This window comes from Ptychodera flava, chromosome 9, assembly GCF_041260155.1.
Source record: "Ptychodera flava strain L36383 chromosome 9, AS_Pfla_20210202, whole genome shotgun sequence".
NCBI classification, from domain to species: Eukaryota; Metazoa; Hemichordata; class Enteropneusta; family Ptychoderidae; genus Ptychodera; species Ptychodera flava.
In genome coordinates this window covers 20,835,986-20,852,325 of record NC_091936.1, presented here as the reverse complement: position 1 = coordinate 20,852,325, position 16,340 = coordinate 20,835,986, and the positions used below count along the sequence as shown (strand labels likewise).

Below are 16,340 nucleotides of genomic sequence, written 5' to 3'. Positions count from 1 at the left end.
TTACAGACCATACAGACCTCAGAGACGTGACAGATTTTTCTGAAAACATCCTTCAGGCCAATCAGTACCCATTGGCTGCCTAGGCTAGCAACAAACAATGGGTCCCAACATTGTTCTGATGTGCCTAAAACAAAAATCCAATTAGTTCTGCAATTCTTAATGAAGGCACGTAATCAAAAGTGAAAATTCATTAATTATTGGTATGGATTTCTCACATCAGGCGATAATTGACATTTTGTCTAATTGTTACGCAACCGCCGATCGGTGTGCTTGATCACGTAACTTTATCCGTAGTGACGTGACGGTTTTGCTAATCACGTTCCTTGGCAACAACCTAATTTGTTTCCTTGGCAATCCCGAATGATCGCGTTGAAAAATCAGCTCACGCAGCGCCGCCAGTATCGATTCGTCTTTATTGTCTTTCGTCGCGGTTTTATCAGACAGAACTAATTATTCTCTGATAAATACCCGTGAATACTGCGGGTAATTTTTAATTTCATCTTAATTCTCATTTAATTCAGTGATTTAAATTCCTGGCGAATCCACCTCCAAACACCAAGTTGCGCCAAGTAATAAAAATATGTGTGCTTCCGGTTACCAGATCTAACCAATTCAAAATGCTTCGACCTTATAGTGTTTTTCATATTTTTAGGATCACACATGGTTTTTGCCGACTTTTTCTCTTTATTATAGCTCGCATCCAATTAATATAGGATTAAAACAGTTCCCCGGTCGACCTACCCTATATCCTGAAGGCTCGTTGACGAAACATTCTTTGCCATACCGTGCTCTCCTTTTGACAATTAAGGTAGAACGCGCCTCGGGGACAGATATTCTGACTCTCAAACTTTTACAATTCTTTTCTGATATACCACTTATGGGGGTTCATTTTAAAGTTTTTTTGAATTAGAAAAGTTTTCACCGACTTAGATTTTTAAAAATCGAAAATTTTATTTTTCTCCATAGAGTTAACACAGTGATGGCGGCCATTTTGAATTGCAAATATCGGTAAATCTCGGATAATTTGTTTCTCTCGTACCCCCCGATTTTTCTTCTTGAATTTGAAAGTGAATGGTTGAAAGTCCTTGAGGGAAATTTGAGCTAAAGTTTAAGTTTTACTTTCGTAGCGCAAGCTACTTTAAGATAAAATGTTTACGTTTACATAACGATTACGTTTCTTAATGAATTGCGTGTTTCATGTGATTATCTAGATCCACTTCATACACAAGCCATGCAGTGCGGCGACTTTTCGAATCTCCTCATTTACAGAAACATATTCGTGCACCTTCAGTGCTTTCACTACGGAAGTCTGTAAATTTATATGACACTCGTGTACACGTTGCGTATCACCGAGTCAGATATATTCCTCGGCTATAAATCAAGGTATTCACATTTTGATTGCAAAAAACACATCATCGACGATGCACTATAATTTTCACTGCTTGAATGGTGGCGCTTTCAACTTAATATTCATTTGAGCTGAACGTGCGTGCAACCTCTATACAGTTCAGTGACAAGATGTTGTTCCCGCGATTACGCTGTTGGCAAGAAATTGTCGTCTGCAGGAAAGGAAGAAATTGAGTCGTCTGAAACATGTATGGGCCAAACTGGTAAACATTGTAAGTTGATAACTATTACGTGTTTGACCGAAATTTTCGTCTGTTCATTAAGAAAGGTAAAATTATCGTCTGAGACATAGAACCATACAGGTTAGTGTAATAAAATGTTCACGGGCGAAGACGTGATTTTGCTATGGCAAGAACCACATACTTACATAGGGGCAGTTCACATGTCCGTCACTCAGGGGCGGGAAAGAGGAAGGGGTGTCTTGGTCTTGGCACAGGTTTCTTGTTGCTATAGTTTATTCCAATTTAATACGTTGGAGTATGAAACTGCCAATAAAGAGATATACTACACTCAGTGTGACAGTTTTCGGACGACCTCAGTTTTCGGACATTTAGTGACATGCTGTTAGTTACACTCACTTCGCTCCGTATCGATAGCGTTTTACAGGTCATGTGACCTCATATTAAGTCAGGTGACACTGTTGTCCCGTTTTCGATAGTTTTTTTGGTAAAAGCTATTGAGTTCGCTACGAGCGGCGGTCACAAATTGTCGTCTGACCCCGCGTCTGTGATACTGTCAACATACTGCCGTCAGGTCAAAGTAACTGAAATTTTGACTAAAGTCCTGATTTAGCATTGAATTTTGAATGTGGGGGAGAATAATGATTTTGAAAATATTCTTTCCATTGTTCGCTACGATTGCATGTAGTTTTAACGAAAACTGCGCAGTTGTTTCGAGAAAAAAAGTACATTTAATGAACGTAAGAAGTGTACAAGTTTTCGGACAGACATTATTTAGCATAATTGTGTAAACGTAGTAAGTGACTTACCGCGTAAATACTTCCATACGATGTAATATACTCGCTCTTTTTATTAAATAATGCCTGTGCCATTCCAATACAAACAAAATATGAAATGGAAACAATTAGAAGTATACTCACTGAACAAACTTAGCGAAGTTAGCCTCACCGTACGATACAAGGTGCCGAAAGCAACACACACAGACAGCCCGTGTCCGATATCTAAGCGCTATACACGTCGAAATATAGTTGAGGTCGTCCATGGATTAAACATAACTCGTTATCATGAAATATTCTTATATACAGTTTTCTAAACACATCGAAATTAAAAATTGGTGGTTTGAAGTTTCAAATTATCAATGGCGAAATTCACTACCCTGTCCGAAAACTGTCACACTGAGTGTACCAACCCGGCTAAAGTGTCTTGGTTTTATAGAACTGGTTTTCTGACGATTTCTTGTTGAAGTTGTCCTCATTCACTGCATGCACAGTGTCATATGTTTGTCCTGTGATAATCTTACGCTGTGGTTTCTTTTTCATGCGTTTGATTGCCTAATGCGCCAAAGCAAGCAAGTGTAAGTTACTAATATGTGGACGATGTCACGAGATTATCACCGGATGAACTTTGATAAAGTCAACAACGAAAGAACAAGCAAGGTTATCCACTGTTATACCACAGTCCCTCGACCCACGTGGGTGGAGGGATTGTGGTTATACCCTTGCTAGTACGAAAAGAAAAAAGAAAATAGACAAAGAAATCTTAGCAAAACCAGTGCTAACATAAGACCAAGACACCAAAAGGTAGTATAAATCTTTATTGGCAAGACATATCATAGTTAAACGTATTAAAATACAATGATAGCAACAAGAAACCTTTGCTCCGCCCCCATCCCTGGGGACAGACATGTGAACTGTCCTCTATGATTACTTAGGGCAGTTTCGACGGAAACGGGATCCATTGTTTCAATCACATCCCGTGTTTCAATCAATATTGGTGCTATAGGCAGGAACTGTAAGTTTACATATTTTCCTGGAATCACAGTGTGTTTGTTGAATTGAATGTGATATACATTGATATTACGTCATACCAATTTGAAAGAGGTTCACTTCTGTGGTTCTTTACCCCGATTTCCATGTTGTATCTGCCATTTTGTCGGTCACAGTGGCATTTTTGACACGTGTGAATCATCACTTTTTGTTTTACGTACAAACGGCGTGCGTCATCGAAGGAACCATGGTGTAAACTACGACTGAACATTGCCTTTTGCAGCTCCGATGGCGGCAAATAACCAATTCCTATTGCGGGTAAACTACCATTAAATTGATATTTCTCTCGGTTGAACCTTCACCTTTCGTACATAAATTGAATGTACGATTCACAGGGCATACATCATTAATTTGTACCACAGATCGTTTGCTGGTAAAGAGTAATTTCTCAAGCCTGAACTCGCACCATATATGTCGCACCACCATGTCGTATGGCGACGTGCGTAAGACATGTTAGACCCCTAGATCACCGAAAGAATGCTTAATGACTGGTTTTACTTCATTCAGAAGACTATCTGCGCTGAAACCTGGAAAATTTGCACCGGTCAGCTTGGGCTTTCGTCGGTGAACTGTGTGCATTTAAATAAACAATTAATATGGCAGGAAACATTCAAATTCAACTGTACAGTTGTGTAGCTGTTAGGCCAGTCGATCCAGATCCAGATCCAGTCGATCGAGATTGTGTAGACCGAGTGAAAAGGGCTTCTCATATCCGAAGTTTCTCCAATTTTCTCAGAATCAGTTATCGTCTGCGACAGTGAAAGGCGACATGTCACCGAACCACGCAGACTCGCGTTCGCATCACATTCATCAAACATGTGAAGTTGAACAACAGGTTAGCTCGACGAGCCTCGCGGCGACTGTGCGGGAAAATGATTGTAATTAAAAATTAATACGATTGCAAATGTAATGACATGAGAAAAAAAAACGTGTGATTATCAGTATTACTAGTAATTAAGCTTAGCCGTTTATCATTTGACAGGTCACCTCTGCGGCAATTTAACACCAACCACAGGGATTGCCCTAGAGACAAACGTTATATCCACAGGATCTTGCAACTTACTGATTGATTTTCATGCTCCTTAACATAATTGTTTTTTCAAATATTTAACATTCAACGTAAATTGAATGGCAATGTAGGCTTTGTTCAGTAAAATAAATTCCATTTAAGATAACATAATTTTTTTTTCAAATATTTAACATTCAACGTAAATTGAATGACAATGTTGGTTTTGTTCAGTAAAGTAAATTCTATTTAAGGTTTTCACGTGTAAATAAAACTAGAACAGTCTTTATAGGATAAAAACTTAACACGGCCATTATTTCCAAGATACTTCTGCCAATGGGATAGATTTTCGGACACTTATATTTCTACCTTTTCTGATCTACCACTTGTGGGGGCTCATTTTAAGGCTATTGTAGGGGCTATTTTAAAACCTAACCGTGTAGTACCTTGTTTTCAGAGTTTGTCATCTTTTTGTTGCAGTAGATGGTAAAATGCAGTGCAGTGGGAAAACCGGATATTCGGTTGCCGTGGCGACAATTTCAGGGTTAAAAATATGAGGAAATTTGTGGCAAAGATATCTATTGAACGAAAAGTCATACAACAACCAAATTTTTTCTGTAGCATTCAGATGTATATGTATTACAATATGAACCTTAATCTATGACTGTATAAGATGTCAATATAATTAAATCATAGTCATCTCGGTAAGATTGAAAAATTAATAATTTCACAACTTTCCGTCAAGTTTCTACTATGACATGATTGGATGACCTTGTTTTTTGAGGTTTATTTTGTAAAGTATTATTAAATTTCACATATGTTGGCTGATTTTCATTGCATCCAATCCAACCATTCTTTCAAGAGTTATTACTGCCACAAGAAACGAATGCAGTACAAAACACAATTGTTAGGAATATTGGATTGAAATGTTTACAACATAAGGTGATACTCATACTTCATGCAAAGTTTACGACCTCAAAATAGGATATTGGACAAGTTTAAATTGTCAGTTAGAATTCTATTTACAAAAGCCTGGTTGTAATTGCTTTCTAAGTGAAAAATGAACTGTTAATTATCAAAAAAACATTGATTTTATAATCAGCATGATAATGAAATTCATGTGAGATTCTTTACTTGTTATGTATATGGACACCATAACGTCTAATATGGTTTGTTTTCTGGTTTAATTGCTATACCTGAATGAAAATCTTCATATGCCTTACAGTAATATCCACACAAAATATAAAACAGAATCATTTGTTGCAAATTTCTTCCCGATTACTCATTGATCTGGCTTTTTTAGACTGCAATTAGTCTCAAACTCACAATTTCCACAACGCCATATTTTTACCTCTGAAAAAGCTGCTTCAATAAGCAAGCAAATGGTCACTACTTCATACATGATGCAATAACTCAACAAAGTTTTTAGGCAACCAAAAATAGCGATTTACCTGTTTTGAATATATAATTAGACTAAATAAAATTTGACCAGGGGTCAGTGGGAAAAAACGCGATTTTTCTCGATTTTAGTTAATATTTTTTGAAGAATGATATAGCTTATTTGAAAGTATACATGTCGAGGGTGACAATGAAGGAAAAAAATAAAATTTTATTTTTTGAGCATTTTGACCAACATTAGCCCAGACGATGGCCTTAAAGCTCTTTGAGAAAAAAAACTTTCATCGTCTTAGTTTTCCGAAATCCTAAATTTAATTTTTCCCATAGAGTTAACACAGGGACGGCGGCTATTTTGAATTGAGGAAATTTGAGCAAAATTTCAAGTCTTTCACTTTTGATGCGCATACTATAGGTAATACTGTTAGTGATAATCAATAAATTAGGACGATTATATAATAAAATTAGCGAATATCCGGTAAGCATAAAGATCATGGACTTTAAGCTCTGTATAAGCTGAGAATACAATGATTTACGAATTGTCCGGAGCTGTGAGTACATAGGAGGTTACTCTGGGGTTTTTTGCCCAAGGGGTCCTTATGATTCAAACGTGCATTGTATCAGCTCTGTTTCGGTTACTGTGCGCAAATTCACACAAAATCATGTGCCATGGTTACACCAAGAAAATCTTTACCTGCACGATACACAATCGCCTTTTACATTTTGTTTCAAAAAGTCTGCCGATTACAGATCTTTTTGAAAACGTCCAAATTCCCTACCATCAGCAATTTATAGAGACACAGGGAACTTGAAACTGGCAATAACGTCGTTGGATTCTTGCAGTGCCAAATTTTCCCATCGGGGAGGACAAATTGCGGTCAAACGTAATGAGTTCTGTTTATGATGCGAGTATTTTAATTACCCACAGTTCCTCAGTAAGAACATGCATGGGTACGGTCCCTCAGCAAATGCTCAGCAACAATGATTCATTCACGTACGAAATATCAATTTTACATATATAATCGATTGGGGGCGCCATTTATACAGGATGCCCGAATCACACTGGCCACCGCACTGGCACGCTGAATCCTTGAAAAGAAGTAGTCATGAGATTGACTTCAGTGTTTGGTAAATATGTCCACCAAAACAACATCTGTTGTCAAACATATCGTAATCTATTAATTGAAATCATTTCTATGGTCACATATCTCCCCATTTACATGAGAAAGGCGTGTAGGTAATAATAAATGTAACTTTTAAAGCGCATCAAATATCAACGCAGCTACCGATCTGCGAACGATTACAGTGAATTTCAAAATAGCTTGGAATAACAACGTGCTAGGGTGATTAGAAAAACGTTTCTGGCGATAGAAAATAACGCCAATTGCATCCATTGCAAACTTTTTTCTATGATAGATTTTGCAACAATTACACCCAATATGACGTCAACTGCTCTCACTTACAGAACACGTTCAGTGTCAGTAATACCAATCGTTGTACCGACCCGTACATACTGTACCGAGAAAGAAGGGGTGTCTTGGTCTCAGCACAGGTTTCTTGTTGCTATTGTTGTTTATTTTATTTTAATAAGTCGAAGTATGATACTGCCAATAAAGATTCATATACTACCAACTTGGTCTTATTGAACTGGTTTTCTGAAGCTTTCTTGTTGAAGTTGTCCTCCTTCACTGTGTGCACAGGTTCATGTATTTGTCATGTGATAATCTTACGCTGTTTTATCATGCAATATGACGAATATTTTATATTCCTTCACATGACCAATATTTTACTCGTATGAGAGACAACATGCCTCTGAAGAACTCCGTCGAGCCATCTACCTTACCTGGTAGCTGAGGGCGTCCTATCATTTCTGTTCGACAACGGTGTCCCTTTCTTTGCTTTGCATAATTTGCAGTTATTGTCGGGTTGTAATTTCACGATCCCCCTCATCGAAGAGACCGCTATGTATAGAAATGTATTATGATGTATATATTTTTTTCTTATTTTGAACTGTGTACAGGTCTAGTTTCACATACTGGGTTCTTACGAAGTGTACTGCATTGAGCTTTATGATTTACAAGCGAAATCTGAAGGAAAATGATCGATGCGCACTGCCCCGTGGCCGTTTTGGATTTTCAATGCGATGTCATGCACAGTGCAACACAAAGTCGAATGACACCTATCGCAAGGACATACGATAAGCCTACGTGTTTATACATTTATGTGATTGACCGTGCACAAATTTACGATGCAAATTTGCATATCAGGACTATATTATATCAATTGACGTTCATTTGTAGAATGACCGTGACTCGTGTACTAATTGAATTGCATAATCTAGTTTCATATTTTATTCCCATTAGACAGTGGATTTTTTTATTATTATTGTGTGTTGGAAAGATGCGAAATGCAAAGAAGCCATTACCAGAAAGGGCGTAGCTTGGTTCTTGAAAAAAAAACGAACAGACCGAGTTCGACTTCTTCCCAACAGAAAGAGCCATGTTGTAAAATTGTCACTTTTTGTCACATACACAAGAACTAGAAACTGTGGTCGATGACATTAAAGATACATGAATATTTATTAAGAAAAGTTTACCAAGAGAGGTAGATCTTTGCCAGTGGGTGAATTATGTATTCGGCACTATAAGGGGTCCTCGATCATGAAAAAACAGACGCGCTAGAAAGGTAATTCCTAAGTGTAGGGTGAGGAGGGGCGAGACCCGAATTACTTTTACATGCGTAAGGATTCTGCTGTCGCAAACAATAAAACAAAATAAAATATCAGACCGCGAAACCATGATGAGAAAGAATGACAATACAGACACGGGATATGTACATGTATTTGTATGCAGTGCGGTTTTCTAAACGTGTAGACTCAACTGTGATTATACGGCTCCGACGCAGAACGTCCATCGAGTAAAAATGGGACACAAATGACTACATTCTACCTAAAAAGGACATATAGTTTGAGCTGTAATTGAATACCGTCAAATTAAAACGGTGAAAAAGTGTAACCGTAAAGTTTGTTTATCAACATAAATTTTGAACAACTTATTCGTGAAAGAAAGGTTGGTATTTTCCATACATAATAGGCCACACAGTTTCCCTGAAACCAATTTAACATTAAAGAATTCGTTTTCGGGGGGGGGACACCAAAACTAAGGAATGACGTTTCCAGCGCGTCACTTTTTACGATCAACGACCCCGAGACTTTCGTAAGCCACATGGTGTTGTGTTTATACTGTTTACAGAAAACCTAATTTCTACCGAAGTGTTGTGGAAAAAAATTAAATTACACATGCAGTCACTTGTTTTGTTTTTCAAAGGTCGTCGCAGAACCTTGAGTGGAACTTCGAAGCTGTAGTGTATCATTATAAGTCATGGCATAGCGTCAGTCCAGTTTATTCGGGGATGTCTGTGGACAAAGGCATTTCGGTTGATAGAGGCATCTCGGTGGACAGGGCTGATGTCATCATCTCATCCGTCGAGAGCGGCGGCTCCGTTGACAGCTCCTCCTCCTCGCCGTCGTCGTCATCATCGCCTAGGGTGCCGACTCCCAACTGTGTTGCACCACCGTCCACTTTGTTGTCTGAAAAAGGAAGGGAGGGATGTTGAAAGACGAGAATAACATCGGGCGACAGCTGTGATGAACACAGACATGTTCCCGTCATCCTCACACTCATCCATACCAAAGTATGGCGGCTTGTGTTATTGAGGGCATAGTGTGCTATTTTCACACAGTGGTTCAAAGAAGGGTTGCTGAATAGCTTTCAACGTACTTGACAGTCTAGCAGACCAAGGTCAACGTAACTTTCTCGAGTAAAGAAGTCAATGTAATTTATTTATTTATTTATTTATTTATTTATTTATTTTATTTATTTATTTTATTTATTTGTTTATTCATTTATATGTATTTCTTCTCCATGTACTTTTTGGTAGAATGTTTATTTGTTTGTTTGTTACCTATCCATTTTTCTACGACCTGATAAAAGGTGAGCACATAAACAAAGCGACTGTGACACTCGTTAGAATGGGCAAGCGGTGCAATTAGTAAACCTCACATTTTCTTCTCAAACAGATAATTGTTATTTGTCAAGGTTGACACTCATATTTACCGAAAAATAGAACCAATGCAGTTACTAAAGTTTACTAGACAAGAATAGAATGTTTAACATTTAGGTTAAGCCGGTATTATGCTATTTGATTGCGAGTATAGAAACAGGTCAGTTGCCTTGGTGATGAATAACAACACAGGAAATACATATACGATGTCATCACACCCATCTTTGTATGGAGCTTTTGTCGGGTCATCAAAAACTTTGCATTACCCTAGTACGTGGCATTCGTGCGATTTGTTCCGTGAAAGTCACAGCTGTGATATGCGAACGTTATTATCATTTGCGATGATATTACATCCCTTGCTTTCAAATTAACGTCAATAAGCTGGAAAAAAATAATGATGACCCGATTTTCCTTGTTCCATGTAGAGTCGTAAATGTGGAAAATGCTCGACGATCGACAAAATGGCAAACCAGTTTCCATTTCTAAACCCGCTTCTAATCTCGTTTCAGCAAAATTGTGATGACAAAATCTTTTATTAAAGAAAAGAATGAAATGTTTTCGGACACTGCAAGTTCATCAAAATTAATCGCTGACTCAAAGAGAATCAAACCAGTCTATATTGATTTTAATGATTCCGCGTCTCAATAGCCACTTGTGCATGTTATGACCAACTTCCTGTGTTTTCCAATGCTGATGACGTAGTGAGAAACACTGCTTGTTGGATCTGACCGGTCTATGCTGGAGCTAACAGAAATAAACATTACAACGCCAGGTATTTGTCGTGCAGGGATGTCTCAAGAGGCAAGAAAGCTGGTTGGAGAAGACCCTGGTCGCAGTCCCCTCCACCCTCTTGGGTGGATGGACTGTGCGCTGGTCATTTTTGATAGGTCTAGATAATGACATGTTATATCAACCTTGACAACAAAACTTTGATCACGTCGGTCAAAACCTATACTGGCCACTTTTGGCATGGCCACATCAGGCTTACAAGTCAAGGTGAAGTTTTTAGTACCACATACATATGACTTTTTGGTTTTTCAGAATTTAAGTATGCTTTATGTCTATTGAAAGGAAACATTATTTTCTGACAAAGTCAACATCACACAATTGTGCGTTTGAAATTTTACTCGTCCAGTTTATTTGTTACACCTCTCCCTTCCCAATTTTTATATACCTCTACGATTCTATGGTTCGTCAATAGTAATGGTAGCTCAGGAGCAATGGGTTCCGTTCACAAATTTAATTTAGTTTAGTTCACTGAGTGAAATCAAGGACTCAAACAGAAATAAATGTCACGATAAAAGTGAAATTGTCAAATTTACGTAATATAAACCTCTGGGTTTTTTCCCCAAGAATCGTTCAATATGAGACTTGTTACCATACAACCCTGTTGTGAATCAAATGTGCCCTGCGATAATACATTGGCTTTACCTTTGTCTTTAGGACAGAGCTTGGCTGTGAGAACGACGCCTTGTGTGCAAGCCAATACGTCCATGTAGCAGGCATTACCATACATTTCGCCCTTGTCGTCGCATACGGGTTTGTACATCGGCGAGCACTCGTCTGCACTCATACACACACACGCTGCCGAGCCCTTCTTGTCCAGCACGCACTTCTGTCCGAGTTTAGGACACTTGTAATCAGTACATGGATCTTTCGTGAGTTTTATTCCCCATGGTGCTGGAAAGAGAGGGAAAAAGTGTCGGTCGTGCATTCTGAGCTCAAACTAAGAAATTGTACCAATAAACGTAATCTCAGCGGGTCAAATTCAAAATCATGCTGCATGAGGCCTCCTGAGAAAACCCCGATTGTTTTCATAACGAAGAGACTTTACCTTTGTTAAGAGCACATTGGACAATGGTTTGAGGCGCTATCATTATTTTTCATATTTATGTCTATGTGTGATTGTTGTTCAGTTGAGCTATACTGTAATTCCTCTTCTAAGCATGAACATATCCGCTTTCGAAAGGTACGGCAAATTTAGATAAAGGTGAAACACGCATGCCTTGACTAAGGTTACTACAAACACCATCTTCAAATATTCAGAGATACAAGTCTATAAAATTTCCCTTCATCAATGTAAAAGAAATGGTGGAGTCTGGGTAATATGAATGAAGTCTCGGCTCCTCAAGATGTCTATACCGACGGGGTTACACTCTTAACTTACTGTTAAAGCTTACCGGGTTGAGAATTGGATATAAGACGTAACGATATTCAACTTTTATGAGTAGACATGGATCCACTAATATTGTTATTATGTAGGAAATGTATATATGTAATGAGGGGTGGGGGTCAATGTCTTTGTGAGGGGCCTTTTCGAGTTCAAAGTGAGTAACTTTTTTGTTATTTTCCTCTCTGTTTTTAATGTCAACCATAATTTCTTATTCTACTTTGCAAAGCATGTTGACATACATTCAGCTCGTCAACTCAGCCTGTACATGTACAGACTGCATTGCTATTGACGATACACAAGTGAATTCTGCTCTAGAATTCAAATGTAAACAATAACAGAGCATTTTACACGCAAAGAAGCTGTGTTGACAAGCTAAATAGTTGGTATTTTATCATGCTTTGGGGAGTAGAATAAGACTTTGCGAGTGACGTATCAAACAAAAATCGTGGAAAAATCATCACAAAAAATTACAGTTACTGGTCCTTTCACGACGTCTGGGACACAGAAAGACTGACTGAATTCTAGTAGGCTAACGCGCATCCGTTGCCATGATTCATTCCCAAATACAAAAATAATCTCCATAGTCCGCCTGTGCATAAGTGTTTTTTTTTTAAATCTTTTAGACTTATTTTCTACATACGCCATTGTTTGTCGATTTCCATGACAAGGCAAAATAATCCGGGATTTTGCATGTTGTTGTATGGGCCAGTCAAACATGTTACTCTGTCGAGTGGCCCTGCTTGTTAAATCAAAAGCTATTTCCCCGGCATGCTACGCGTCGTAAAATAGAAACAAACACATTCGATCGGCCATAAAGCGACAAAACAAAAGAAGCTAAAACGTGTCAATTTCAAAGTGCCTGGTAAAAGCTTTCGGGGTCCTGGTTTGTGTGTTTGATAACGTGGTCGAGCTTTTTCTCCAATAATGTGATGATTCTTCTGTGAACAACGAAATCAGCGCAAAAAGAATCCAGTTTTATGAATTTGTGAGAAAAAGCTTGATTAAAAGCGAACTGACCATTGAATACAATACTTTATCGGACAGAGAGAGAGAGAGAGAGAGAGAGAGAGAGAGAGAGAGAGAGAGAGAGAGAGAGAGAGAGAGAGAGAGAGAGAGAGAGAGAGAGAGAGGATAATCTCCATACATCACGCAAGCACTCTAATAGGCGTTTTCAGAAAGTTGTCATGGCGATATTTCCCGTCATATTTTCTGTACAGGCTGCATATCCTTTATAACACAACAGACTTGAAAAATATTAAATTGTAAAAATGACACAGGAAATGGAATGTGTAAAGTTTACTGGAGCAAACGAATAATATTTTTGTAAATTTCGCAGGAACTTCCACGAGGTTCTGAGTTTTGCAGGAAAAGTTCAACACTTGTGATAAAGAAAAATAAAATAAAATTTAAATTGTCAACCTGTTAAATCATTTCTCCAAAGTTTTAGACAAGGTATAAGTTCAAATTCAAAGATGTCTCACCGCGAGAGCGTATACAGATCGCTGTCAACTGACCATGGGATGTGAAAGAATAAAAGTGAATCGTCCCTGCTACTTATTTGGCTTACTGTCCAAGTTTCAGCAGAACTCCGGCGTTAATCTAATCTAATCTAATCGGGCGAGTTCAGGACCCCTGCACCAGTTTGTAATCCCATTGTACATTGATGGTATCCCATGTAATCAATAGGTCGCTCAAAATGCATAATCTGTACGCTACAGGCAAGGCAACATTGTGATACTTCTGATTTGCGGACAGAGTTCCTGTACCCGCTTCAACTTAAACGATGCTTGAAGAATGGATTGGAGTGACCATTTCTAAATTACAATCACAAATCTTCCTGGCTGTGAAGTTACGACATTGATCAACGGGCCATGAAAGGCCACAGGATGTCGATTTCCAAAGACAGCTCCCTCTGACTAATCGCTCAACGCGTGCGCTTTTAAATTGGCATGGTAACATCGGATGAGTGTTTATTATTAAAAATAGAAATGCGTTATATTATAACTGTCGCCATCTTTTACTGCTTATAACATTTCCATTCACAAAATTACCGTTTTATTTGAGTGCTATACGAACAGAAACTGTTAGAGCTGTTCAATTTTGTTTCAAACCGTAGAACTATGATCAGCTTTTACGAGTATTTTCACGTTTTTAAGGTTTTTTTTATGTGCTTGAGAGAAGAGAGAGTTCCATGACATGACTGAATGAGATCGGTGGATGAATTTTTTTTTGCTTTAAAATGTCACAGAAATATAAGGTTGCGAAGGAATGGACAAATTATTGATGAATTCAACTACGATTTTCTATTTGCGGACAGCACTCCCATTGGTTAGGCCGTCAGGAAATCCATTAAGTTTGTGCTTACCTGCTGAAGTTTCAGCTCCAAAAAATACGACCAGTATCACACCTAATGACAGGAAACTTAAGAGAGCCATCTCGTCGGAATGCTTTCCCGTGGACAGCTTGCTTGCGATATGTGCCCCTATTCCGCTGTTACGTAAAATATATGAATTATGATTCAGATCAAACCAAATCCGTGCAGGCTGTGACCAAGGGCGGCGTTGACTGAGTTTAGCGGAGATGAATCAGTGAACCTTCCATTCCAGGATGGGAAAACTGAAGTGGTCGGGCTAAAGGCTGTATAGAGTAGACCCTTTTTTTACAAGAGTTTGGGATGTGTATGGACTGGCAAATGGATAACAAAACGTAGTGAAGCGTCATCTGCGGTACTTTCATTGTGAAATCCGTGTACCAGCCGGCAAACAAGACCTATTTCTTTTATTTCATCCTAATAGTATTATAACCGTGGGTTTGAATGGTACAGTGAGCGACAGTAACTATTGAACGTCACTTTGACAGTACCACACTCTATAGGTTTATTTGTGCGTATATGTGTGTGGGTGAGAGTGTACACGTAAGGTGAATGTCAATTGAATTGGTGGAATACACATCTATACTTTATATTGAAAAAAAACTGACAAACTTTCATCACTTCATTTCGAGATCTCACGAGGGATATTTAATGTAAATGCACGTGTCAAACACATGTCCTCGTTAGAGGATACGATAAAGGTATGATGTGAAATTACAGTAAGCTACAACAGTTAGGATTTTAATTCTTTGGGGATTAAATGTGAATAAGACTTTGTTCTAATAGTAAATGGTCAGGTCATCAGAAAGAAAACTATGAATGTCTTGGTTGAAGCCAACTGGCTTTGGGTGATGACGATAAAACGTCGTCTTTTATTTCCATAATCATTTTTTCAAGCGAGAATTAAAACATGGTAACATATTAGGCGACGTCCTTACTAAACTTTAAAATCTCGTGACATCTGACAGCGACTAATCAGTCACCAGATTGGCCGTGCCTATAAATAGGCTTCACAGAACAGATTGATTGAGTACAGTTTTCGTTTCCAAAAAATGAAATGCGACAACTGTACGATATCCCGCCTGAAATATACATTTCGTGGCTAAATCATGGAGCATCTTCGCTTAGTCATTAGCAACGAGTGGAATAAGACTTTATTGCAAATGATGCATGGAAAAAAATAAAGTCTATATGCAATAGTCTTTATCAATTTTAAATTTTTTGATATTAGATATTCCAGGTGTTCGAAGTGGCCTGAGGGTACAACTTTTTGTTACAGGAAGCATTTAGGACGGATAATGATGCACAGTGAAAAAAGTTAGCTTCATTGGAAATTGCAGGCAACTTTTCCAAGATTTCTGCCGTACATTGCACAGATTTTCCCCGGAAAACAGTTGATTCTGTATATCAATATTGTTTTATAATCCAGAACCTGTATCAATCGGATTTCGCTAGGATTTTCTTTGTATTTAAGGTTATATATAAATAGTAAAAACAGCAGTTGACTGAATGCTCCTTATGAATGCAGATACTAATTTGCATGTAGCAGAATGTTGCATAAACGAATGCCTTTAGGTGAATTCGTTTATGCAAAGTATATTGTTTGAGTATGCAAATTTCCGACATGTCATTATCAATGGATGACACTCCACAGTGCAATAAATTACCCGGCCCACACTGCCTTTTGATTTGTACTAACAACGTTAGTTTTCTTATAACTTTTTCAGGTCTGTATAAAATCAATAATGTGAAGTCTCACGATAATTGATTAATTATATTTATTAAAAGTACGCTGAAATATTGTTGTATAAATTTCGAAGAGAGCGTTAAATAACCATAAAAGTCACATTCTGCAGGTACTACAAATGTCACAGTTTTGGGAAGAAAGTTATGATTAAACTGAAGGGGTTATTTTCTGAAA

General features: G+C 38.0%; 1 protein-coding gene across 1 annotated transcript; it reads right to left on the bottom strand.

The window, feature by feature from the left end:
* Positions 1–8,368: 8,368 nt before the first annotated feature.
* LOC139140306 (uncharacterized) lies at positions 8,369–14,781 on the bottom strand. The gene is made up of 3 exons (XM_070709464.1): positions 14,414–14,781; positions 11,307–11,555; positions 8,369–9,402 (listed from the first exon to the last, which is right to left on the bottom strand). The coding sequence occupies exons 1-3, from the start codon at positions 14,481–14,483 to the stop codon at positions 9,215–9,217; spliced, it is 507 nt and encodes a 168-aa protein (XP_070565565.1). The 5' UTR covers positions 14,484–14,781; the 3' UTR covers positions 8,369–9,214.
* Between the last annotated feature and the right edge of the window lie 1,559 nt (positions 14,782–16,340).